Raw genomic sequence first — 27,464 nt, forward strand, 5'->3', positions numbered from 1 at the left:
CGGCGGTGCCGGCTGAGGGGGAGATCCGGGGCGGCGGAGAGGGGGGGACACCCGGGAAAAGCCACCCAGGGCACGGAGACTGCGGGTACCTGCCCCTCACCGGGACCACTCGGGACCAGCCTTCTCCAGGGAGATCTGCACACTTTTGGCAGAGTTTTAGAAACTGGATACGAATTCTCCCAGCGCGGGATGGGCTGAGCGTTGCAGTCTGCCGGAGGAGCCGGGACTCCGTCTCCCTGGGCCAGATGGTTTAGGATCTATTTCTGTAGCTACAACCACAAACAGGCAATTAGTGGGGTTTCCAAAAAACCTCCGCAGAACCTACTGTGCTCCTACAGGTTTTCCTCTTTTGCTCTCTCCCCAGCAGCATCCACCCTTCTCTTTTTGGCCGCCTGAGCTGCTCCGGTATTTTCAGTCTGGCCCCAACCTCCCGGGTACGACGCTGAGCCAGCCCCCGCCGGGGCAGCAGGGCTAATCGCCGACCAGGAACACCCGGTGAAGTCCCTGGAGTGGCAGGAACAGGCGTCACTGCACCTTTAACGCCTCTTTAGCATAAGTGCATTTTCTAAAGAGATTTCCACATACCATTAAAAAAACCCCACACCATCAAAAGCCAAAACATCACCCTCATTCAGAGCTACAAAATCCCACGCGCTTCTGAGACGAGTGAAGTTATCCGCTCAGCATCGCTCGGGCTAAGTTAAGATTCAACCTGAGCTTAAAGCCAGAGTTGACTAAAACAACCAAGTTTGACAAATAACCGCACCTGAAGCTGGATGCAATTTCCACAGGTCCTGCCCACGCCTCCGCGCAGCGTTCGGTTGCTGCGGGAGGACAAATGAATCAGGATGGACAGACCCCCGTGACAAGCATCCTATTTCCACAGTCACCAACCCGCACTCTGCCCCGTGGTAAAAACAGAGGTGCGCGCGGTCCTTCCTCTTCCTTCGGATTCGTAACCTCACAAATCACGTCAGATCATCCATGGCAAATGTCGACCTCTTATAGCAGTTTTAGCGACAGCAGATCCCCACGCTCAGCTCTGGAGGTCCCATGTCATATGTCCAACGTGTTATTTAACAAAACACCTCTGCGGTTGCAGAGAGAAGATGCATAAATGGGAAATGCAACACCGTAGCTCCAGCGAGAGGCTCAGAAAAAGTGTATGATGTTCATATGACTGCAGCGACGTGGGAGGGCGAGAGGAGAGCTGAGGCCACGGGAACGCAGCAGCACCCGCAGCTCTCCATCCTCCCCTGCGTCCCTCTCCCCACTTGCACAAAATCTCATCAAAGACCGCGTTGCCATGACTAATTACAGGTGACACGGCGTCTCTGCCCCAGTTTCTCCTCGGGGAGAGTGAACCCTTGCCTGAAGCAGCAGAGCACATCCCCACACGCTGCAGGCGCATCTCACCTGCAACCTCCCTCCTGCTGTGCCTTCATCCCTGTGGGGGCTGGTGGAAGAGGTTACCGGCAGCTCAGCCCGAAGCGCCCCGCAGAGCCGTGCGCAGCAAGGCATCGGGCTGCTGCACGGGCGGGAGCGGGGAGCCCAGCCTGCGGCACCCGGAGAAGCGGCGGCGCAGCCCCAGCCCCGCTTTGGCCCCCACAGCGCTGCAGGCACTGCCCCTGCCCTTAGCTGGGAGGAGAGAAGGATCTGGAGCCCGACCTGGAGGAATGGTGCAAGTTAAGGACACATCGACCCGGTTTCCACACGCAGACGAGAGCATCCTCTGCCTGTTTCTGAGCGAAGGGCTCCTCACGTTGCCCAGGCTTCACGCCGGCTTCAGAGCCGGAGCTGCAGAAGGGCAGGGGCTGGGGCAGTCTGCAGCCATCGTTAGCATCCGTGGCGTTTGGCTCGGGGTTGGCCCACGCTGAGGCTCGCTCATGCCTGAAGGAAACGAATCTAACGCGAACCACATCCGAGCTCACCACCTCCAGGGGCACAGGCATGGTGCAAAGCCAACTACGCGGAGGAAAACGGCCCCTGCTGCATCCCGACCAGCGCAGCTGGAGGCTTTAGCTCTCTTATTTTTTTTTAATATCTAAGCTGGAAGTTGCAGAACTATTCTTCCATTTTGCCCACCGCACTGTGCTGCCGCTCCTCCTGAAAGGGGAAAGGGGGTCTCGTGCCGCACCCGCATCCTCCGTGGCCGTGCCCGCGCTCTGCCCGGGGAGCAGCAGAGCAGGGCTGCGGGACGAGCCGCCAGCGTGCAAGGGCCATCCTGTGCGCCCCGTCAGGGCGAGAGGCGATCCACGGTGACAACACTGCAAGATGCCACTAATCCACCCGCCCTGCGCGCAGCACACGGCGGAGGCTCCATGAGCCCCTGTGCTCCTGGGGAAGCTGCTCTCTGCTGTCATTGGCATTTTTATTTAAGGAGCCAGAGGGGATTTGGCAGTGGTGGAGCAAACCTGTGGCTTGTCACCCGTCTCCTGCCGCTGCCGGTGTCCATGGTTCCCTTCTCCACAGCAGCACCTCCACCCCTGGTGTTTGCCTTCATCCTGGAGGGATGCCCTGCTGTGCCGTGGCCATGCCGCTGCCGCGAAAGCCCGGTCCTGGCGACAAGTCCCAAGCCCAGCTGGGGTGGCAGCCCGTTCCCGGAGGCTGCAGGGCTACAAGCACGCGCCTTTTGACCTGCGTGAGCACCGCATGTACATGCTCACGCCTGCTTCGGGGCCGCCTCTCCCACCCCGAGCGATGCACAAGCCAGCCCCAGCTTTTCAGGGTAGCACCTAAGGGTGGACCCTCCTCCCTGGGGACACACACCGGGGGACATGGCTGCTCCAGCAAAGCATCCTCAGTGCCGGTGAGCCGGGAAGCGGCAGCACCGCTTCCCCACCCAGTTTGGTCATCCTCCCCGCAGAGTCCCCATCCCGGCTGGTGTCCCGGCGGCGGGGAGAGCTCCGGCACAGCCATCCCTCCAACACCACCTCTTGCTTTTCTTCCTTCCACCCACCACAGCATGGGGGGAGAAAGGATCTGCAGAGGGAGGCGGGTGCCGGGCAGCAAGCCGAGGCCAAGCGTTTTTCGGTGAACAGAGGGGGCCGTTGAGCGCGGCGGCTGCCCGCCCTGCCAGCCCTGACTGCGCCACTGTTTGCTGCGGGGCCGCGGCACAAAGCCCCTCTCTTCTGGGCGAGCGTGGAGCCATCTCCAGGGTTACCAGCCTGCTCCGAGGTGGGAGGACTGGAGGGTCCCCCCTCCTTCCCTGCGGTGGGGATGCAAAGCCTTCGTCCCCATCGGCAGCTCGAGCTGTACCGCCCGACTGCCCTCACCAGGAGCAAAGGCAGATGCAAATGGTATCTCCCACCCGCACGCTGCTGTCCTGGCCCCCAGTTTGGTGCTCAGCAAGGGCAATGTGCCCTCGTCACCACTGCCCGCAGCAAGAGCTGCTGTCCAGGAGCCCCCACGGGGGCAGAGAGGACCTGGGTGCTCCCATGTTGAGCTCATAGGCTGCCTCCTGCCACCATGTGGGACACCCTGTGCTGCCCCTAGCTCTGCTGTCCCCAAACATGTCCCTTCCAAGGTGGTGGCAATGCCCAGGACCACCGGCAGCAGCCCTGAGCATCAGCTGCATGGCACAAGCCACCAACAGATGGACGAGTCACCCCATCCCTCCAACAGCCACGGCCACCAACCTCCCATGAACAAGCTGTTGAGGCCTCAGAGCCAGAGAAAGCCCTGCACCCGTTTATCCTTTGCAAAAGGTTTCTGAGCTCCTGGTGGAGAAACCACCTCTTCATCCAGAATCCACAGAAAGTTTGATGGCAGTGAATCAAACCCTGTGTCCTTCAGCCACCTGAAGCCCATGCTGTGACCCCATAAGCATCTTTCCCAACCTGTTCCTCCTCGCCGCTGCGAAGCACCGCAGACCCTCGGGGCAAGGGGAGGCTGCAGGGCTCCCTCCGGGGCACGGCGTGGGCCAGTGGTCCCCACCACCGTCTCCGAACCATGTGTGATGCTCGCTGCCTCGGCCCATCTCCCTCCCTGCCTGCAGCAACCCCCGTGCAGGCAGACCGGGGTGCATCGGGGACAACCCGCGGGGAGGTGCCACGGCCCCCCCCCAGCAACCCCTCTCCGTGCTGCCAGCCTTCCTCCCGCTGCTCCACCGGGGAAACGCCAACCCTGGAACCACACAGGACATCTCAGCCACCAAGTCCTCCTCCAGCCGGGAGTTTCTCTGCCTGCAGCCTGGCCTAAATAATGAGAGGAGCAGCTCCCAGCGGGGCGATGACAAGGGTGAGCTTGTCAGGGACGGGGCAAGACACATGTTTGCACGAGGGCTGGAGCCAGGGTTCCCTGTCCATAGCGGTACGGATGAGACAAAAGTTAAAAAAATACCTGCAATAAGACTCTTCCCTAAAGTTCGCTACACTCCTGTGGGATGGCAGAGCGAGGGCCTCTTTTGAGAAAGAGATTCGGAAAAATTTAAGCACAGGTAAGGATGAACAGGGGTCTTAATAGTTCATTAAATTCCCAACTTCAATGAAGAAGTGAAGCATCTTCAGAGATGCTCGAGCTCCTCGAGTCGGGCTCGGCCCCAGCTGAGGCTGTGGCTCCTCCAACGACCGCACTAGTGGTGGTGGCTCCCAGTGAAACTCTCTGAAGAGCTTCTCTTCTAGCCCTAGCTATCTGCTGTCCCCGGCCTTCGGGGATGGCACTTTCCGACCCTGAGTCTCTGCTTCATTCTGACGAGAAACGCAATTTCAGTTAAAGCAATTTAGCTCTTGAGGAACGAGAGAGGGAAGGTAGCTCCTGCCCGGCCAACCTGGCACAGCATATGGAGGGAAAACCTGGATTAATTTGACAGTTACCCCTCCTCTCTCCCCTGCTGCAAGTCACCCTCTTCACCCAGATCCATCAAGGCACTTAAGCGTAAGCTTACCTTCCAAGGACTGTGTCTGGGTTTACACTCTGCACGGATTTTATTCTCATTATCATCTGCTCAGCCGCCGAGGAAGCCCTCCCTGGGCAGGCGTGCGCAGCTGGTGCAAGGGTGCACTGAGAGGTCCCGAGGGTGGACCAGGGGTGGTCCGCCGTACCATGGCTGTCATCTTCTGTGGAAAGGGCCCTGGGAGTGCTGGTGGCCAACAGGATGCCCATGAGCCAGCAATGTGCCCTGGTGGCCAAGAAGGCCAATGGCATCCTGGGGGGCATCAAGAAGAGTGTGGCCAGCAGGTTGAGGGCCAGCATCCTCCCCCTCTGCTCTGCCCTGGGGAGGCCACATCTGGAGCACTGTGTCCAGTTTGGGGCTCCCCGGGTCAAGAAGGACAGGGAACTGCTGGAGAGGGTCCAGCAAAGGGCTACAAAGATGATGAAGGGACTGGAGCATCTTTCTTACGAGGAAAGGCTGAGGGACTCGGGGCTTTTTAGTCTGGAGAAGAGAAGACTGAGGGGGGATCTTATCAACGCTTATCAATCCTTCAAGGGAGGGTGCCGGGGGGATGGGAACAGGCTTTTTCCAGCGGTGCCCAGTGACAGGACAGGAGGTAACAGGCACAAACTTGACCATAGGTAGTTCCATCTCAACCTGAGGAGGGACTTCTCTCCTGTGCGGGCGGCAGAGCACTGGCACAGCTGCCCAGAGAGGGGGGGAGTCTCCCCCTCTGGAGCCATTCCAAACCCGCCTGGACGTGTCCTGTGCCACTGCTGGAGGTGCCCCTGCTCTGGCGGGGGGTGGCACTGGGGGGGCTCCAGAGGGCCCTGCCAGCCCCCACCAGTCTGGGATTCTGGGGTGACCACTGTCCCAGCGCTGACCACGGAGGGGTGAGAAGCCACCTCCTGCAGCACTGGTGGGACGGGTCAAGACAGGGAGGTGGGCACAGGAGCAGCTCCATACAGCAAAACTCATTCCTCTTCCCCCCTCTCCCTGGTCTTTAGACAAGCACAGAAATGCCATTACAAGAACATTAGCAGCTGCCGGATTAAACACTCTAATGGCAGAAAATGAGAGTGTAAAGACAGCACCGATAACCTTAACTCAGCCCCCTTGCAGGCATGCATTTTGATTGCTGTTTATGTATAACACTTCAGCCCGAAGCTAAATTAGCTTGGGAGTTAACTGCCTCCTGCCCTGCTTGGTGCACAAGGCAAGCTGTGCCGCCACATGAAAAGAAATCGTATATTACATGGTTTTTGACCAAGTTATTAAACTACATACCTTAGAGAGATAGAACCTCATCTTATAAAAGTCTAAGTCAATAAAGACACTAGGATCCTCTAACAGCGAAAACAGCAGAAGTGCACAAGAACAAACAAACATTACTTGATGTGCGCAAAAGCTGCACGATATTAAATTGAACTATCGGAGAAAACGGCTGTTTTCATAAACACAAAGCCACCCTCACCAAGGTTGGCCATCTCCTGATTTACATGCTCAGCTCCGCAACCTCCAAATCCCCTTAACAGGTTGCCTTTAAAAAAATGGCTTTGCTTAAAAATGACTTTCATCTGTCTCCTGCCCGCAAGACCCCTGTCCTACCCGGACAGAAACACCATCTGTGGCTCTGGTGACAATCTAGCCCATTTGGAAGATGATGGAAACCTTTTTTCTTTTTTTTTTTCTTTTCCTCCTGCCAATTTCCAGAAAAGACCCTTCGCTACCCACATTTCATTTGGTCCTTACAAGCCCGTGCCTATTGCTTTGGGGGGAGTGCCATCAATTGTGGATGCAAAGGAGAGAATTTCAATGGAGAAGTCCCTGATTTATAGATGGGGAAGAAAAAAAAAAAAAAATCAACGCATTTGCACCTGCTAATCAAGGTAGCTATCCATCTCATTTATGCCACTGCTCCGGCAAGCCTGGCGGCACAAAATCAGAGGCTGTTTTTTCCAGCATTCGGCCCTAAGGGACCGATTCTCCAGCAGGTCTCTTAAGCGATGCCCGCAGAATGTGCAAGTGAAATCAGTTTTGTGCATACAAAGCAGGTAATTGTGCTCACAAATCAGAATTTGCATATGTCGCCGAAAACCGATGCTCTCCTAAATGTTACCGGTGCTGGCAAGGGAGGCCAGGGATAAAGCAGCGTGCCTGGATTTTACCCAGAGGTATCCCAGCGTGTGGTATGAGCGGTGGCACTGGCATCGCACTCCACATCCATAGAAAATACAGAGGGAAGTCCCAGGAGACGACTAACCTTCCCCGTTCTCACTTCAAGCAGCAAAATCAGCAGCTGCCAAAAGGATGGAGCGTTTTGGCTGAAATTCTTCAGCCGAGGACCGCGTCCTGACCCCGGAGAGGTACCTGTCCCATCCGACGTGGCGGCTGGGGCACGGCCACTGTGTAATATCTGCAGGGGGAAGATGCTCTGCAGCATCCATTTATTTATTTTATGTACAGTCCTGTCAGCCCAAACGGCTCGGCCGTTTCCAAGGCAGGGGGGAAGGAGAAAGATGACATTTCGTTCATGTGCAGATGTTGGTGCTCCCTCTGAAAAGCTCTGATGAGCTGGTACTTCGCAATGCGGGTTTGAAATTTGTCAGGAGGGCAGCAATCATTTAATTAAAGAGTGAGTCACACAGTAAAGACACAAGGGAAGGCAAATTAAGGTCAGGCAAGCAAAATGTATTTTGGCATTTCCTAGTGTTTCAGAGCCTCAGTTTTCAGTGCGGATTATTACTCATCCTGAAGTAGTACTTGGTGGCTGGAGTCATGAGTCAGCACATCGTACGCACAGATTTTATCTCAAACTCCAGCCCAAAAGAGGTCTTCCGAGCTGGGAAGGGGTAAGAGCTCATGTCTCACCAGACAGAGCATACGTGACCCAGGGGCCTCTCCCCAAACGTGCCGGGAGCTTGTGGCACTGCTGCCGAGGATGAGTCCTGCCTGCAGAGGTCTGCCTACACCGTGGCACAAGGACGCTTTGGGACAAGGCTGTATCCACACCGCCACGGATGGGGGATCCAAGGGGAAGGCTGGAGTCAGGTTAGCTGTAAATGCGCTGGAGGACCTCAAGGCTGTCCCTGCCGCTGCTCACAGGGGAACCCTTCAAGGCTTTCATCCTCCAGACAGGACAAAGCTCAGTCCATCCTCTTCATGGATGCTTCACCCAGCCCGAGAGCACGGAGGGCAGGGGAAACCCCCAGCACCCACCCCTTGGGATGCTCAGAGAGATGATAAAATCCCTGACCTGAAAAGGTTGAAATCTACGCAGGATTTATGTCCTATAGTAAAAACCACAAGCTTGCCTCTCTCACGGCGATAAAAATAAATCACCCTTAAAAATAGAACGACATTAATAAAAATAAATCTAAAAATACATGCAGTGTATCATGGGGTTACGGTCTGCTCCCAGCCTGGCACGCAAACACCTCACCAGCCGAAGGCTGCTCGATGGCGATGACCGTAAGCGGTGCCTGGGGCTATGTCCTGGGGCAGGGTGTCAAATTGGTACTTCCAGAGGCCTAATTTTCAGTGGGTGGTCACTCGGCTCTTGTGAAGTTCAGACCTCTTAAGGGGGTCTTAGACGTAGGCGCTGAAAACCAGCAGCCCCAGCGGCCAGTCCTGCTCTACCCCTGAGGATCCAACTGGCACAGACAGGAGAAAGCTTTCGCTTTATCCGCGTGTGAACTTCCAGGCTGGAGAGAGAGGGAAGAAGCGGAATGACAGATTTCGGGTGAGGAACCTGAAGGTTCAGATCAAGGCTGTTCTGCCCTCACCTCCCATCACGGGTACAGCAGGGAGGACGGGAACCAGGGACGGGAGCCGCAGAGCAGCTGGCGAGGTTAGGATGCAGCCTGGTGCCGGAGCACAGCACCTCCTGGGCTAACGAGCGTCGCTCCCTTCCCTGCAAACGAGATCTGACACATCCTGCTCAAGCGTGGGGCAGCCAGCGAGAGCGACAAGCTGCTCCGGCACGCCGGGGACACGGGGGGAGCAGCAGCTGGGCCGGCACGGGAAAACAGCCGCTCCTCGCAACGGAGGCCATGCAAGGATGAAACCAGCCCTGCTCAGTGCCAAGGACGGCGTGGGGCTGGCGAGCGGAGCCGCAGGGCTCTTCCAGCAGGGAAGTCACGGTCTGGCTCCATACGGTCTCCCCACAGTTTCTGCTGGAGGCAGAGTTTTTTCTCTCCTCCTCCCCTGAACCAGGGGACAGCTGAACACATCTTCCCTCTCCCACGGAGGTGGCTGCATTTCGCTGATGCCTGAAACCATCCTTCTGCTCTGTGACATCTGGATGAGAAGAGCCTCCTCCTGTACCATCTCCATCTGCTGAGGTGGCTGCTGCCACCTCCCAGCCCTCCTTGGGACTGGGGGTGATGCCCAGGCCTCGTCTACACGGGGAATTCATCCAGTGCAACTGTTCTGCTGCAGCGATGCCCGCCAGTGCCTCCGCGCAGACAAGCCTTGAGGAAGAGGAGTACTGAGAAGACAACATTGTCTTGATGAGGAAAGTGTATGTTTAAGACCAAGTTGAGTATTTGCATCTCAGCTGAGCAGGGAAGGATGAGAACAGGGTCACCCCCACCAGCCCACGGTGGGTTCGTGACTCTGGATGATCTCTTATTATTAACGTATCAACAGCACAGTCCATGGCAGTGGGAGGCTTAGAAAAGCCTTCTCCTCTGTGAGCCATCCCTCGTCAAACCCCCTGGCAAAAACCAGAAGCCAACATCCCTAACTCTTTAGTTGCAGAGCACGCCAAGAGCAACGGGGCCACTCGTCTCCACGCCACCGTGAAGGCGTCCCACCCGAGGCGAGGCACCGGGGAGCAGGAGCAACGCTCACCGCTGCAGAGGACACGGCACACCCCACGTTACAAAAAAACAGCACAATGCCTGAGCCACCTTCCTGTGCAAGGTCCTGTCACCCACAGAAGCTGAGGAGATGTCACCTCCTTCGGGCCACCCCTTGGCTGGGGTCACATATTCCCCACCCGCGCAGACGCCACGCTTTCATTCACGAGTTGCGCATTTGCTGTTCCTGCGTTCCACTGCACACTCCAGATCCCCGTTTGTCACTCAGAAGCACAGAGGACAGAAGGAAAGGTGATGCTTCTCCTTTGCCCGGCTCCACACCTCAGAGTCCCAGCAGGGCTGGCTGCTGCTTCACGGGGTGGCCGTTGCGTGCAAGCGGAACGCGCTCAGCAAAAACGCCATTTACAGCTGAGGAAAGACGGCAGACAGACTCCACAGCTCCACGAGGAAGTATTGGAGGAGATGGGACCTAGGTGACCATCAGGCAGGAGCACGAATGGGAAAAGCGGTGCTCTGTGGCGGAACGGTCAAAAAAGAAAAGGGATGGAGATGGGGCAAGCTCACGAGTAGGATTTCCAAACTGGACAGCAAAACAGCACAACTTAAAAGCAGATAAACTCCATGTGCCTGCAGCTGCCACCCCAAAGAACTGATAGTTCCACCATTTCAAATCCCCACCTTCTTTCTACTTGGCTGTCGGGGGTCAGCACCGTGTGACCCTGCTGGTACCTCTTGGTCCCCCGTGCCTAACACCAGGCTAAAGCAGAGGCGAGTTGAGCGGGCATCGAAATACCCACAGACAAACCTTCTCCCTCCCACCTCCAAGCCTTCCAAGGTCTTCACTCTTTCCCAGCCTCCCTTACCTGTCTCTTGGTCACACAGTTGTTCACAGGCATCAGTGGTCCTCTGTCCACAGAGGTCTCGCACCCAGGGGGACGTAGCATTGATCTGATAGTAGAGGGACAGCTTGGCTGGATTAAGCCAGTCGGAGATGTCCAAGTAGCTCCCCTCGCTCACAACGAAGCTGCTGCCTGGAGGGTGGGAAAAGAGTGAGTTAGGTGAGTGTAACAAGAAATAAATAAAAAAAAACCCAAAACACGCGTTTTGGCCCAACACCAGAACACTCTACTCTTCAGGAGGTGCCGCAATGCTGAGATTAGTAAAATAACACCGCGTTCACCACCACTCGGATGCAGAAAACTTCATTTGACCATTCCTCTCCATAGGCACGTGCCCCAGCAAACGGTCCACCCTCTGGGACATCCCTCTGCCCAGACATTCCCCTACCCCCACTCAGCATCACAAGACACTGGCTTCAATTCCCAGATCTCTGCAGAAACACGGACCGATGTAACTATTCTGATCCATCAGACCGGAGCATCGCGTCCCCAGCTGACGGCGGAGGTGCCCGTGAGACGCGCGGGTGCCGGGCACGGGGTGCGTGGGGGCAGCGGCAGCACGGGGGCAGCGGCAGCGCGGGCTGCTCCCACTTCACTCCGTTACCTGAAGGTGAGCGAACTGGCCCGACACGCAACTTCTCTTCTGAGCGGTCTCGTACCAGAGACGCTCCCTCGCCCTCTCCCTCCTGAGAGTTAGAAGTGAATTCCTGCCCAAACTCTTTTCTTACAAAATCTTACGTTTCTTTATTTTGTGAAATGTATTTTTCCCCACCAGCACCTGGGAATATGCATCATCTAATTAGCCAAATAGATTTTCAGTTCAGCCCAATCATTTCCTTATCTAACATCTGAGGCCCAGCATCGCTTGGGGGATTTTGCAGGCACAGAGGTCCTCATTAACTCTGATCTTCAATTACATTGATTATAAGACTGCCTCCATAATAGTGCCGCACAGATCAGAGGGGAGCCAAAACACCTCTGCCATTAAGTGGTGTTTTGCAAAAGTTACCGGGGTAAAAGCCTCTAAAACCAGGGGAGAAGAACCTTGAAAGGGGAGCGGGCAAGGGGAGCCCAGGAACCCCCAGCCATCCTCCCACTAAGCGCCAGGACTTGCAAACACACGTAAAATTTGCGACCGCTATCTGAAGATTCAAATCCTTCTTAGCAGTCACCCCGGGAGGCAAGTCTATAGATCCAGGGGGGTATTTTCATGAAACTTTAGGGCTGGTATCTCTTAGTAGAGGGCTGGGACATTATTTTTCTAAGCACTGCTTAAGGTCTTAGCTCAAGGAAAGCCAAGAGATTAAAAAAGCAGGACAAAAAACCCCACAGCAGCAACCACCCCACACGACCACGCCTGAACACAAACTCCCCATTTCCTTTTGAAGAGAATCACTGATGCTTTAGCAAGAAGGAGCCCTTCTAAACCGCATCCCGTGCCACTTTATCCATGCAGAGGTTAAAAAAGGCGAAGCTTGAACTCACGCATTCCGGTGAGCAACCCTGTTTTGAGGCACTGCACAAACCCGGGCCCTAATTTCACATGAATCCAAATCTTCTACACTTACGTAGTTTATACACCAGAAACATATTCACAGGCGCATCTCTACGCTCGGCGCCAACGGAGGCTGCCAAGCTACTGACTGTGGGAGCGACTGGAAATCAGACATCCAGGATGCGGCTGCTCTGGAGCCGCAGCGAGGCAGGAGCCCGCACCGCCACGGCTGCAGGATACATCTCAATCAGACACGGGGCAGCCCTAAGTTGCCGGGTGAGCTCCACGGCACCCGTGGAAAGCATCGAAGCGCCGAGCACAAAGAAGTACCTTAGAGCCACGTAATTTTACTTCTCATTATCATTCTTTTCTTCTGTGCATATTTAAAGATAGCTTTAAATACCAACGATAACCATTGCCGGTTTATTTTACCGAACAGAACTGCATCACGAACCCATGGGGAGCGTTTACTATTTACGTGTCTATGCAGTAACCTGTCAATCTCGCCTTCTTCCGTACTCCTGCAGTTGCCTAATAAAGAGCGAGCCTCGGGAAGCACGGAAGCGCATTTCGAGGCTCAGCTACAGACAACTCCCTCTGCACCCAAAGACTGAAGAGCGAAACCACCGGCTCTCGATTAAATCCCTACTTAATGAACCCCACTTCTAGTTAAAATACAGCCAGCCTGAAAGGAACAGAAGCAAATCAGACATAAAATAGTCATATAATTAGCATTCATGAAGACGAAGGTGACTCGAGCTGGCAGAGCATCCTAGCCCAGGAGCTGCCACCCGGAGGGGACCCCGTGGTCGGGGTGGGCAATGGAGCTCCCCACCAGTCCCATGTGCTGAGCTCCTCCGGGAGGAGGAAGCACATTCGTGGCCTCGCTGCTCAATTTTCCCCTTCTTTGGATAACCCAGCCCGTTTGCTGCTGGAAGTATAAAAACCCCAAAACCATCTATTTAGGAAAGCACCTCCTAAATCAACACCAAAACGTGATGCCTGGCCAGGAGCCAATAACGCCTCAGTCCGGTGTCCATGTATAAACCCCGAATTTGGCCAGCTTGAAAGCATCTGCAAATTGATCAAGCTTTGCCATTTTCTGTGCAGAAAAAGATCTTCCCAAATATAACACAACCGTAACTTAAAAAAGAAAAGTCCTGGTATTTTCAAGATGAATTAACTTATTTTGATTTTAGTAAGTCTGATTGAGAAATCCTCCTTAATATCAAAAAGTTTTTTTTTAAAAAAAAAGCAGAAGTGAAAACATTTGAATCCAAAATCCCTGACTTCAACATGTGTAAAATGGAGGCTTTCCTACTTCAGTCCAAGAAAAAAATAAAACCAAACCCAAACCTGGGGAAATTAAAGGTTTTAGTTAATTGTAAACACTTTCCTTCCTTCCTAGGAGGGAGGGGACAACTTCCAGCAAGGAAACTTCCCACATCTCTGAAGCCGAGTGTGTTGCAGCTCAGCTGGGTAAGATTTTGAGAGATGTTCACAGATGCTCTCACCATCTTCACTCCCATTGAAAATACAAACAAACAAACATCCCAACCTTGATCCCTTTATAGCTTGCCTGGGAAAAAAAAAAATAACAGGAAAAGGCGTTTTACAAATATTTTGAAAGCTAAAATTCGGAAGACTTCAAAGCTTTTTTCACACAATTTTTCTCTTTATTTTCAAAGAATCCACACATAGAAAACAGTTTTCAAAAGTCTCCAGCGCACACTTATCAAAACCACCTTGAAAAGCCCAGAAAGGGCAGGTTGAGTATCAAATCCTTTTAGAAACTACCGAGAACAAACATTTTCTAAGCAGGAGCCATTTCAAACGTCTTTTAGCTTGCTGGGAACAGCAGCCAGGCTTGTTTCCACCAACACGCAGTCGCTCACGGCAGGGAAGTCAAGGAGGAGAGTGATGGGGAACCCGAGGGGCTCACACTGCTAGGGTGGTGCAGGGAAGACCCTGCTCCCAACCACCCTCGGCAAACCTGCCTCAAGGACCTCAGACCCCACCGAAATGCCCCCACACCTGCACCCAGCTTGAAGCACAACTACAGTCGCCGCCTACGGAGCCTGGGGAGCAGATCACAGAATGGTTTAGGTTGGAAGGGACCTTAGAGGCCATCCAGTCCCACCCCCCTGCCCTGGGCAGGGCCACCTCCCCCCAGCCCAGGTTGCTCCCAGCCCCGTCCAACCCGGCCTTGAACACCTCCAGGGATGGGGCAGCCACAGCTCCTCGGGGCACCCTGCGCCAGGGGCTCACCGCCCGCACAGGGAAACATTTCTTCCTGATATCTCATCTAAATCTCCCTTCTTCCGGTTTGAAGCCATTACCCCTCATCCTATCACTACGTGCCCTTGCAAAAAGTTCCCTTCAGCTTTCTTGTAGATACTGGAAGGCCACTATGAGGTCCCCCAGAGAAACTCTCTGCAGACACTTGGAGAGACCATCTACCCTGCTGTCCCCTAATGCCAACCTTGTCCCCTCCCAGGTGTCCTCCCAGTCACAAGTTTTGAGCTTCTCACTCAAAAGCTTGGTGAAATCCCCCTTAAACAGAGACATTTAGGTGTCAAGGTGAAGCAACCATCAACCAAACATGAATACAGTAACAAAATGACAGCTCTCCATCCACCACCACCACCTCCCAGGAACCCCCGGTTGTAGGACATGTCCCTCAAGCACTGTTGGCTTTACGAGAGTAGCACTGCAGTGCTGTGGAGAACATCAGTACACAACTACACAACCGCCTCCACGAGGTCCACCAGCACTCTGGGGCATTGATTTGTTTGGGTTTTTGCATGCGTGTGTTTCCCCCCGCCTCCTTCTCCAACGTTGATCAAAGCCAGATCAGTTAAGGCAGCATCAAAAGTTCATGTCTCTCATGCTGGGGTCTTCCTTGCAAGTTCAGTGAAACTGCTTAAGCCTTGACAAAAGAGGCTTGAAGTTTTGACATTTCAAAAATCATTTTCCAGAACACAACAGGATAAAACAGCTCAGATGAGATAACTAACAAGGGAAAAGAACAAAGCAGCCAAAAGGCAGCCAAAAGGGTTTGGCTTTTCCTTTCTCTCTCTCTTGCTTGTTTTCAAGGGAAGAGATCAAAAAATATTTTTTTTTGAAGAATTTCTATTTCTTCCTCCCTCCGCTCTTTTTGTCCTCTTTGGTCCATTCGCTGTATCTTGGCCAACGAAACTCCCTTTCATCTAAAATTAGTTTTTTCTGTTGGAAAGACACGGGAGGTCATACTACAGGTTGCTATTAATGTACCATCCCTATACTATCGTACAATTATAATCCTGTTAGAGAATTATTTTTTTTTTAAACGCTAGAGGAAGGATTATCCTTCTTGCTCCATTCTATAGGTACAAAGAATAAACCTATTTGATTTCTTTAGAGATCTTTTTTTTTTTTCCCCTTGTTAAACTTGAAAGAACATTTCCCAAAGAGACAACTCCTCCCCTATCAGCTCCTTCCATTGATCAGCTCTCGCCCTCCTGTCCTGGTCCCAGGGAATGAAAACTTCTGCTCCTTAAATTTCTTTCAGAAAATGCAGAAGAGCCGGCCAGCCGTTAGATTTCCAGGACACACATTTACTGACCGAAGCAAGCAAACCAGGCTTGGTGCAGGATCGCACCCACAGACCAACACGATGCTCAGCTTTACCACTCCTGCTCAGCACAAAACTCAGTAATTTTGCAATAATTTAAATTCTTCGAAGGCAAACTCTTGATTCTTTATTCTAAATTGAAACCAGGGATAGTATCGCACCGGGATAAAATTCAAGGTATCCACTTCATCTTGTTTTTCAAATGGTTTCTCTGTTCAACAAGCTGAAATGCCTAACCAGAAAGTTATGATAGCAACTTTTTAAAACAGCAAAAGCCTATAGATGTGCCTTTCATTTACTCTTCCATCAGCCGAAGCGCGTAGAGTTTGTACCGCGTACAGTGCTTGACTCAAGCATGTATTTTCGGCACATGAACTACAGCCCACGCGCGGGCTGCTCCCGCCAGCGCTCCCCAACCCGCTGAGGATCGAACCCGGAGACCTCCGGCCCTCAGAAACGCCGTCAATCCTGCCAGAGCTTTTCCACTCTGGCAAAGCAGAAGCAAATTAGCGATACAAATCTGTATGTAATTACAGCTCAGACTAGAAGCATCTTTCCCGTGGGAGGAGCAGGGTTACATTTTAATTGTTAAATTGCACTTTCTTGATAATTCTGACAGACTCTTTCTTTGGGTTTTCTTTCTTAGCAGTCAGTCATGATTTCGCCAGGGCTGAACTTCTGACAAACAGCGCACGGATTTAACTTTATTCAGCAGGCGATGACTTGGCCACCTTTTCCCAAACCCAAGCGAGATGGCATCTTCCCACCCCTGCCTTGTGGTCAAGCTCACGCTGCAACGAGACCTCCCACGGCATTATTAGACAATATAATTGCGCAGGCGTTAGTAACAGCACATCTCCATCCTCAGTAGGTGTCTGGACCAGCAATGGCTGAGACGGAAATTAGACTCCTAAAGAAAAGCTTCTCCTTAATGCTCCGTATCTCCCAACTCCCACGCTCCAGCCCGGGGCTCTTTCTCAGTGATGCTCTCTGGATGTTGGACTAGGGTTTGGGGAAATCCAGCCTAAATCTAATCACATCACAGAGCATATGACGGATGAGTTACGATAAGCTTTAAGAAACATAAAGGGTGTGTGAATGAAGATTTTTCAGCCAGCACGAAGACCAAACATCCTCCCAGGCCAGCAGAAAACACAACCAAAAGGCAGCGCACACAAAGTTAATACGCCACGGGACCAAGGTGAGCTACCACCGAGAGCTCGCACATCAGCAACGCTCCTTGTAAGAGAATGATAAAGTGAAGTAGCACCTCGCCAGCTACGCGGCCTCCAAAAATCCTCGCTGCATCGCTGCTGCTGCAGGTATCCCACGAATTCTGGTTCAAAAGCCAGCGTGGCATCAGCCAGCCTGACCCACCACCGTGCTGCAAGCAGGCAGGGTCTCACGCTGCAGATGCAGAAGCCAACGTTGGCATCCCTCCATCGAGGAAGGGAGCAGGTTAGTTGATCAAAGATTGCAGCCTCCCCTCACCGCCACTCCCAAATTAGAGGCTAAATTGTTGGGAGAAGCTCAGCGGGCGCTGGGAGATGCCGCCTCCCCAGCGATGGGCGCATCCTGCCTCCCTCAGCATGCAACAACTCCCGGCTCTGAACGGGCCCCTGCTGACACCATCCAAATCTCAACGCCATTTTCCCCCTGCTTGGCTCCGACGGATCCTGCAAAGGAAAAAGGATGAGGCGTTTGCCTTCCCTTGCGAACCGAGCTGTCCCGGCCGGCGGGCGCGCTGCGGCAGGCACAGGGTCGGGGAAGAGCCGAGCATCACACGCCTGTCAAAGGCACGAGAAAAACACGATGTACTTCAGCCTCCAGAATCTCATTAGTTCTTCATGCAAAGAGCGTTCGCGCCGTAAAACCGTCTTGGAATCCCTTTGATCCACGCTGATACAGTTTAGAAATTGATGTTAATATTTAGAGTTCATGTCTGGTAATGCTGCAGCCATTTGCTCGCATTTTCTTGCCAGCCAAACAGGCGCAGGAACAGGAGTGAGCTGTAACGCAGACACGGAGGTGACCCGGTGATTAAGAGCTGACGGAATTACATGCAATCTGTAAAGCTGCCCCCCAAACACGGCCGCCTTACCAGAAACACGCGGGGTCCGGGACAGCCAGACCTGGCACCGAGTCTGCAAAGGGAAAGCATCGCTTCTGTCGAAGCCCTGACCCAGGTCCCCGTGCAGCAAAACAGGCACCTCTGCAGCAGAACGACTCCAGGGGGAGAAAGCAGCACAAGAAAAAACGGATTTCAAGCCAGCAAATTCCCTCTGCTGCTTTCAGTTGGGGCTGGTGGGGCTGGGACCGGGTGGAGAGCACGGGGGACCCCAATGGCAGCATCCCTCTGAAAACTCAGAGATACACCTTTGAGATCAGATCCCTTTCTCCATCCTTCTGGTATAAACCTGGGGTGCTTCGTGTGTAAATCAAAGAGGGTCTCCAGCTTTTTCTTCCTGTAAAAAGGAATGGGGAGGCAGCCGGGCCCCCACCTCCCGCTGCTCATTTCCCTGCAGCCGCATGCGCAGCACGTGCTGAGCGCCTGAGGACACAAACTAATGCCTGGTCACCTCTGAGGGCGGCAGAAGATTGAGCAGGAGATGTCAAAAGCAAACAATTTAAAGCAACACATTTAATTAAAACCAAAATGAGAAGTTGTTGCGAGTCCAACAATTGCAGGCTGCCGAGCTCCGGCAATCTTCAGGGAAAATTAACACAAGCTGCTAATAGCAGCGTCCAATTCCACCGGTGTCTTGGAGGAAAGAGTGGTGGGGGGAAGGTAGGAAATAATCTTCAGATGAAACAATTACTGATCAGCTGCGTGACAACCACAGAACATCACCGCTCAGACGGGCAGATGCATGAAGCTTGAAAGGAAAACAAAGAAGAAGCCACGAAAAGCTTCCTCCGACTCTGCCGTCCCATCAGACACTCAAACCCGACGCACGCTCTCCAGGGGCAATTCCACCTCCCGCGGCTCTCCGGGGCTTTGCGCGGGGTGGGAGTGGGTTCTCTCTGCTCCCCCCGTTGCCTGCGGGGCCGTGCCCAGCCGGGGGGAAGGCGGCGGCGCTGGCAGGAGGGCAGCCGCAGACAGCGGGGGGCTCGGGCTGCAGGGGGACACCGCTCCTCACCACCGGCAACCAGCCAGCCCCCAGCCCAGCAGACTGAGGGATTACCACATCTCCTCCGGCACACGTCGCAGAAGAGGAGGGATGGAGGGTGCGAACGCCCTAAGATGTCTTTGACGTGACAGAAACCTGCTTTTATGCCCTTTACTTTATTTCTACTTATAAAACGCAGCCCTACAAGCCCCCAGCTAAATGTAGCTCTTGCTTCCTTCTGTACGCACCGGAGGATCTCACCTACCTCTCCCGCTAAAGTATCCAGATACAAACATCCACCCACACCATATATAACCTCTTCGCAGGCTGTAAAAATAGGAAGCTTTAATTGATACCATATTTCAAACTGTTGTGCAGCAAGGACATACTCCAGGCTGAGTCCTCCAGGGTACCTTTCTCCAGCCCTGCCTTCCCTGCCAGCCGCTCCCCTTGCTGCAGCTCTACTTTTTGAATGATTACTTACAAGAAAGGAAAAAAAAAAAAAAAAACCACCACCCAACTATTGAATGTACAGAGCTGAGTGGCTCACATATTCATAAGGGGTTTTATTGCTCAGATGGAGGGGCTCTCTTTCCTTTCTTCCCCCCTTGGACGCTGCTAAGGCTCCTCTAAATAATGCTTTGTGTTTCCATATCCTCATAAAAGCCACTACGAGTCTTTCTATAAATCTGAGCCACCTCCGAAATCAGAGCGGTGCCTCCCGCTCAGCGCGGGCTGATGCTGCCCCGCACCGTGATGCCCCGGAGCCACGGAAGGGAGGGCAGGATGCTCCCCCCGTTGCATCCTAAGAGATTTAGAGGCAGCAACGCATTCCTCGGAGGCCGGTGGCCCCCATCCCGTCTCTGCCAGCCATGGTAGCCTCTGCCAGGCTTCCCCGGGTTTGGCCGCCCCGGGAAAGGAAGGCAGAGCGGCTGTGCAAACCAGGCAGTAATTGCTCAGAGGGGAGAGGAGCCGGCGGGGGGGGGACCTCATCAAATGAACAAAAGGATGAAAACAAACCGAGAGAGAGAAATAAGGGCGACAGAGACAGGCTGGTTATTAACAGTGCTGCTTGGAATATATTTTCCCAGCCTTTGCTGCCAGTTGGCTCCTGGTCCCAGTCCTTCCCCTCCCCGTTCCCATCCTGCTACTCCAGCGTGTCCAGGAGCTCCTGTCTCTAACGCCGTTGCTGGCTGCAGAGGGGGAAAGCTGCTTTCCTCCGAGGCTGAAGACATTTGGTGGGGCTTTTTCCTCCCTCCTTTTCCCGACTTGGCTTTGGCTCCTGGCGCGCTGGAGCTGGCTGGCATCTATTTAAAGTTTCCTTCAAAGACGAGTTTGCATCTGCTAGGAGAGGGATTTCTTTCAGCCTCTGTCTTTGTTTGGCTTTTCCTGCAGAGGTGTTGGTAGCTGCTCCGCTTTAAGATTTTCCTTGGCTACCGGCATCTATTGAAACACCGCGTTTCAGAAAAGAAAGGAGAGGGCACCCTTCTCCCGCCCGGGAACGGCTCCAGTGAATGCCCCATCCCTGCCCAGTCAGCACGCGAAACACAGAAGAGGAGAGCGTAGGGGAAGAGGGTATTTTAAGTGCGTGGCAGCATTTACGAGACGCGGTGCGCACCCTCAGGCGCCAGGCGAGAGGCTGTGCTCAGGCCCATCAAAGCCCCCAGCCTCGGCCGGGCCAAAGCCAGCAGCTCCGCTGACGAGGGGACGCCCACGCCAACCCCCTTTGAACCCATCCAGGAGCTGCCCAGGGAGGAGCAAGCCCCCCCTTTTCCATCCGCATCAAGACCCCCGGTGCCAAGGCTCCGCAAACACAGCCCAGCCACGTTTTTCCCGGCGATCATTAAAGCCTCCCAAACCTGCCTCAGTTCTGTAATGTCTTTAAATGTTTTATAATATTTTGCTGCCAGTTGGGCGCTGCCTTGGGATTTGGCGTTGTTCAAAAAGAAGGGACAACTTTAAGAGCTTTTCTCTTCCCAGGCAAGGGACTCCGCCATCGCATAAAATGATGAGATTTCAGTAAAAGTGATAGCCACTGCAAAACGTCTTGGCTGCTTCTATGTGAAGAATTTGACTGTTTCTCATAAAAAATATTAAAAAAGTTTTTGCAGTTTGTAATTATATTTTACAGTTTCATTACAAAGCTCATTTTAATTCTTCTCCAAACCGTTTTTACCAGTCCTCTTGCCACTTTCTCTTTAGAAAAGTCATTAAGTCGGGACTGGAGATCATCCCATTTCCCCCAGTTTCCAGGATATTAATCTGTTTTATTGGTATTTCATTGTCATTTCCATTCGAGTGTTCTCTGCATTTGCATAATTTGCATTGCCACCCCTTTCCCGGTGACAAGCACAGGCTCAGCTTTTCACTTTCATTCTACACAGTCAAACTGCATTTTGTTTTATTTCCTTTTCGAGGACACGCTGTCTTCCCTGGGCCAGAACCGCAGGTGGGGAGCGGGAAGCTGGGGTCCCATCTCCACCACTGCCTTCCTGGCTGTCCTTCAGCAAGTACCAAAACCAGCTGTGAACTCCCAGTCCGAGCGATGACCTGGCCAGTGCCCATGTCAAAGGGACGTGAGTTGACACCCGAGCAGCCTCATTTGCCAAGCGCCAAGAGTTTCTGTTCTCCAGCTACTCAGAATAATGATCCGTGAAGACTTCAGAATACTTACGTGCAGCCTGGACAACTCTTAAAGCTTTTTAGAAACAGGTCAAGGAGTAGACAAGTCCCTTGTTTCAAGTTATGCCTTTTTCACATCTCCACTGATGCTCAGTTCCTCCAAGCTGAGACCACAAAGTAGATGCTCTCCTCCTCGCTTCTTTAAGGACCAACCTTTGACCCCCGGGATCGCCCCCATTCCTTGAGATTAGGCTGCAGTTTCCAGAGTCAGTGGCTAAGGAGCATCCTCAGGGATCAGAGCAGAGGCGGCCTCGCACATCAGCGTGGGGACATCGACCCACTGCACACAACACCCATCCCACGAGGTTCGTTAGGTGCAGACATAGAAGTGGGGCTAACGAGGCAGCGAGGGTGAGCGGTGGGGCTGGGCAGAGCACATGCTCTGTGGGTGTTGCAGCGCAGGCAACGTCCTATGAATGCACATCATGGCCAAGAAGAAACCACTCTGAGCAGGGCTGAATCCCACTCCAAAAACGCTGAGGAGTCCCTCCCCGCCACGGGGTGATGGTTTAAGCCCCCCTCCATCACCGTGTGCTGCTGCACCTCTCTAACCATCTACCTCTCCCCAAAATATTAATCCCCCCAGGAGCTGCCCTCCATCCCAGCCCCCAAAGTGCGGGGCCGTACAGGAGCTGACTGCCCCAGGGCACCCCGGCAGCTGGTGATGCACCGGCTCGTTGCCGCATGGTTCCGGCAGAGAAAAAGTGCCCCCTCCGCATGCCCCGAGCAGCGAGACAAGTGCAGGAGCTGAAGAATTGGAACCGACTGAATAATGGGTCCCGTCTGCTGGAAGAAAATGAAATTTGCCCTCGTGTTACTGAAAACTTGCACTCGATGCTCACTGCACATTATAAAGAAAAGGTCAGTGAAACACAACAAACGCGAGGAGCCCAGTTGGAGAAAGCAATAAATAGTGACAGCAGCCCTCGTCTAATTTTTCAAAACATCTTTGCCTTTGCTCAAACCCTAGCGATTTCACTCCGCGCTGCTGCGAGCGGCTGGGACAGGCAGCTTGGCTGCTGCAGGACAGGAGGACGTCTGTCTGTGCAGGCTCCCAGGGCTCGCCAGCGAGTTTGGAGGAAAACAGGAATATCCATCAGACGCAATTATTTTTAGTGGTAGTGGTAATGAAGAAATAATAATAATAATAATAACAACAACAACAATAATAATAATATGCAATTGAGATTTCGGCCTTAAGCTCACAGATGTGCTTTGCTCCTCTGGGAAGGGGGATCCCTGCAGCCGAACGCAGCCGGGGCAATTCCTGAAGAGCAGGACCCCCATGTCCCAAACACACCCGGTGGGACAGCGGCTTCCGAGTCCCCCCCGGAGGGTCTTACCATCCGCGATGAAGTGCTCGGGTACGTGAAGCGTCACCTTGACGGTCAGCGGGCAGGAGAGCTGGGAGCCGCACACCATGGCCACGACGCAGGAGCTGACCGCGATCAGGGTCAGCGCCGTCTTGTTGACGGGGCTCTTCATCGAACCTGGAAGGCAGAGAGAAGGGTGGGTGGCCAAAAGACAAAGCTGTACCAGGGGTTCGCTCGGCCTCCCCCCTTCCCTGAGTGGATAGAGGAGAGCCCCAAGCCGGGAAAGGGCAGGCATTGAAAAGAAAGACGTCAGCTCAGTAGCACTGGAACTGCTCCTGAGGTTTGCAAACCCCATCGTTCCCATCCCACCCTGTCTGGCCGGGTTTTTAATATTCGCGCTGTTTCACTCACTGAGTTACGTTTGTCTTGGGGACTGTATTTTCCTAAAGGAGGGAGAAAACCTACTCAGAGCCCTGTACAGACCCTCTCCCTGGGAACCCCCATCCCCAGAGCCGTTCACCGCCCCTGCCAGGCTGCCCCGGCAAAGCCACCGTCGCTTCTTGTCAGCCTTGGTTCGCCAAGGAAAAAAAAAAAAAAAAATCAAGCCAAATCCAAAGGCTGCATCAACCATGGCATCGTTTGCTTTCCCTTAACACCGGGAGAAATCTACACCTGTAGATGTTACATAGCACCAATGAACGTTAATTATTTACACAAATATATATAAATATTCAGTCATCGCAGGGGGACTACGCCAAACAACAAAGCGAGCTACAGAGCCAGCCGCTTCTGACAGGCAGGAGATATTACAAAACAAGTTCTATTTTGTCAAGCGCAGAAGCTGGCGGCATCTCCCACAAAGCAGCTCGGCAGTTTCCCACACATGAAAGCCGAAGCAGGCACCACCCAGCCCGCCCCGACCCCGCCAGGCACCAGGGCGACGGGATGCCTGCGCCGAGGAATAACCCCACGAGGCTGAAGGGATCCCATCACCCCACGGCTCCGCTCAGACCTGTGCACTCGGCCAGGCTTGGTCGGCAGCTTCACTTGGATTCAGATTTTTTCCAAAGCATTAGGTGAAAGCCAACAAGCCAACGAGGAGCTCGAGCATCCGCAGGTGTAGAGGGGCCGGCAGCAGGTACAAACCCACCGGGAAACCTTCACGGAGCAGTGCGGCGTTAAGATGACCGAATCCCTGTCAGCTACCGTTGGGTGGGACACAGCAACCCCCAAACTCCGCAGGGAAGGGGGTGAAGCTGGGCAACACAGAGTCATCAGGAGAGACCTGGCCGCCCCAGGAGGTTTGGATGCTCTCGTTGGACGCATGCAAACACGTGTCCAGATGCGACACTCTCCACTGATGGAGATAACTAGGAGAAACTGTCCCCTGGCCACCGCTACCCCATCAACAGGTCTCCACTGCCCGAGAAGGCAGAAGTCATGGAGACCACAGCTTGGGGCACCACTGGTCCCCTGCCCGCCCAGTCCCTCCAGTGCCAGGGGCTGCCCCACCGCTGCTCCAGCTGCACCGCATCCCCCACGGCCACCGAGCCCGACACCTCGCACCAGCGCTCCCTTTTGCTCGAAGCTAACGGCAGCCACCGCGCAGCGGAGCAGCTGGTTCCCTTCTCCAGTGCTCGGGACACCGATTAAACCCCACCTGGGGAGTACGGCAATGCCAAGGAGAAGGCACAGCCCGGCAATTAATCCCACTCGCTGCACAGTCTATCACGGTGCAGCTGAGATGACGGAGCCCCTGGCAGACCTGAACCACGTCCCTGCTCAGGATTCAGGTGAGGACAACCGATTTATTTTTGGAAGCCAATCCATCCTCTCCCTCCCTGGCCCTCACCATTCTCATCAGCAAAGAGAGATTTAAAAAGCAGCAGGTTGAAAATTGAACGGGAAATACATCCAGCAAGTTAGCACTCGCGCCACCCTGTAATTCGACCGAAGCCGCTGTGCGAGACGCTGGTGCCCGGGCAGGGATCGCGCGCTCGGGCTGAGCCCACGGCACGACCTGCCTTTCCCAGGCAGGGCAGCGCGCCCCACCAAAGCATCCCTTGCCGCAGGATGGAGCCTGCCAGGATCAGCCAGGATGGATCAGCCGAAGTGGCTGATCTGCTGGAAAACACCCCCATCGCTGCGACCAACAGGAGTACGCGAATTGATTATTTATGAAGCATCTTTTACGTTCCTTATGCATGCATCATCTAAACAGCTTTCCCACCCCTATTTCGCAGCTTTATCGCCGAACTCCTGCGCCCTTCACCTTGCCATCCCCTTTTTTTCTTCCCAATCTTTATTCATATCATCAGCATAAGTTAGCACCTCCTTGGGAGGCAAACTCATCCTCTCGCTAGGCATACTGTGCCTGCCACAAACCCTGCGTTTGCTCAGAGTTACTACGCGAATGCAAAAAGAAAAAAAGAGGGGAGTGGGGGAGAAGCAAAAAGAAGGAAAAAAGCCTCCATCAGGATAATTGGACACAGCCAAGTATACAATAGACCAGAGAACACTGGATTTTACCATTATAAATCACCTTTCAATCCAGGGTCTTAAAGTGCTTTGCAAACATTAAATCACAAATCCCTTCTGAGTTAGACAAGTATTATCTCCTTTTCATAAAGAGCCCGAATCACAGGTACGATGGCAGCTTTCGCCATCCTGCAGCTGAAGTGGAGCTGGAGGAATTAGGATCCAGGAGCTCCCATCTCCATCGGTCCACATAGCTTCTTCTTTCCCCGTGACTAAGAGGAGAGGGGCACAGGAGCTTGAAAGAGCAAAAAAGCCCATTACAGCTCAACGAGTTTGCGCTTGGCTGCCCAAGGAAAGGGACAATGTGCTACAAGTCTCCTATAACTACCTTCTCCGCTCCCCTACCCCCGGCTCGTTTCCATCACGGCACTAATTATTGAACTCTAGAACTGCCTGACGTTGGCTTTGACCAACTGAACCAAAACAACTGGTCTTCTGCTTGAGCAGAAATTGGATTTCCAACTCAGCTCTTTATTGCTCACGGCCAGTTTGCTGCCAGGTTTGATGAGAGGCTGTAGGAAAAACAGATCCTTCCCTCGTTCTTTAAAGAGAGGGACATGGCTCCTGTTCTCCATCCCGTTGCCTGCTCTTCAGACCACCGATACTCCAGCAGAAGCACTCCTGCACTGCATTTAAACACCCGTCCGGAGGTAAAGAGCTTCATGCCAGGCCTCTAAAACCACAGGCAAATGTATTCTTAGCAAGCCACTCCTAACCACGCCAACCTCAACAGGTTCACTGGGGCTTCATGTGCCTGGTCAAGAGGCGAGACAAAATGACCGATTCCTTCCTTGGCCCAGGGAGGGGATCCAAACACAGCTCGGTAACTCGGGCAGCACCGCATAAACCACAACGCCGCAGACGGGACCTCTACCCAGCTGAAACCTGCTCCTTCCCTCCTCTCCTTGTCATCTCCAGACTTTCAGGGAGATGTTCAAAGTGCAGATTTGCAAACCCACATTCACCAAACAAAGATGGTATCAACCGCCTTCACCAAGAGGAGGAAGCTTGGGGGGAGAATGCAAGACCTTCATGGATGGCTGATGGGATTCAGGAGCCCCGAGAGCCACCAGCACGCAACGCAAGTCTGCGTTTGGGTCTTGTGGGGTCCAAAATGTGCAAGAGGAAGGTTGTGACCAGGCACGGCTGAGACCAAACTCGCTCTCCAGATTCATCTGCCCTACTAAATCCTACATGTACTGAGACGACCTCTCTATATTTTAATTAAAACAGGTTTCTGGTGCATTTTGGATGGTTGCAGTGGAGTGAGTGGGTGCCCGAGTGCTCAGCTGGGCTGTCCTGGAGGGAAAGCCATGGCCCACGGGGGCTCCCGGAGGAGGCAGACCCAGGGAGCCTGCGCCCGAGGAGCGGGCAGAGCAGCGGGCAGGATGCGCAACGAGGAGGAAGAAGAAATGACTTCTTCCCTAAGGGGGAGAAATAACCTCTCCCCCCAGCCTGCGAGAGCAAAGGAGAAAGAAGTCGACAGGAAAGGCAAAGCGCCCCGTTTTAGGGCAGAGTCGTACCTGAGATGCTTCCTGCTAGCGATCCCATTAACGGCAGCTTAATTAGACTGGAAGACAAGAGGAGTAGCCAGGGCTGTGGTCAGAGGGGCTCCTGCCACAGCCACCTTTCCCACCCAGGATTTTTTCCCCCGTTAACACCGGTGCCAATTAGCCCGGCTCCGGCCTCCCGGCGAAGACGCGGGTCCCTCTGCAGACAGCTCAGGAACAGCTTGCAAAGCACCGCGCTCCCCTGAAGATTTTGCACCTGCTGCAAGATGAAGATAAATTCAAAGCCACCGGTGTAAGCGCTCTGCAAACGGCCCCTCCAAACGCACAGTGTCTCCTTTGAAATATCATTTCCTCGTGCAGCTAATTACTCACTGCTTTGTACTCTTTCCTTTGCCCACCTAAAGGACAAGGGGAGAAAAAATCCCAACAAAACTCCGAGCTTTTTTCTTTTTAATACTGGCAGTGTTGCCTAAATTTAAGAGGCGGGGGGGGGGGGAGTAAGGTATGTTCAGAAATCGTATGGATTTACGAGCAACACAAATATCCCGCGCTCTTGGTAATATGATGTTTCTAAATCAGGCTCATAAATACATGCTCGGGAGATTAG

The 27,464-nt window shown here is 53.5% G+C and overlaps 1 protein-coding gene across 1 annotated transcript in view; it reads right to left on the reverse strand.

Moving 5' to 3' along the window:
* Positions 1-27,464, reverse strand: part of ASTN2 (astrotactin 2) — a gene marked incomplete at its 5' end in the record, with an annotated part of 368,996 nt that overhangs the window by 206,716 nt on the left and 134,816 nt on the right. The window contains 2 exons of the mRNA XM_082492552.1: positions 10,560-10,727; positions 22,839-22,985. Of these exons, the coding sequence (XP_082348678.1) occupies positions 10,560-10,727; positions 22,839-22,985 (315 nt within the window). The remainder of the gene's footprint in view (positions 1-10,559; positions 10,728-22,838; positions 22,986-27,464) is intronic.

This window comes from Vanellus vanellus, assembly GCF_965231255.1.
Source record: "Vanellus vanellus genome assembly, chromosome: 18".
Lineage (NCBI taxonomy): Eukaryota > Metazoa > Chordata > Aves > Charadriiformes > Charadriidae > Vanellus > Vanellus vanellus.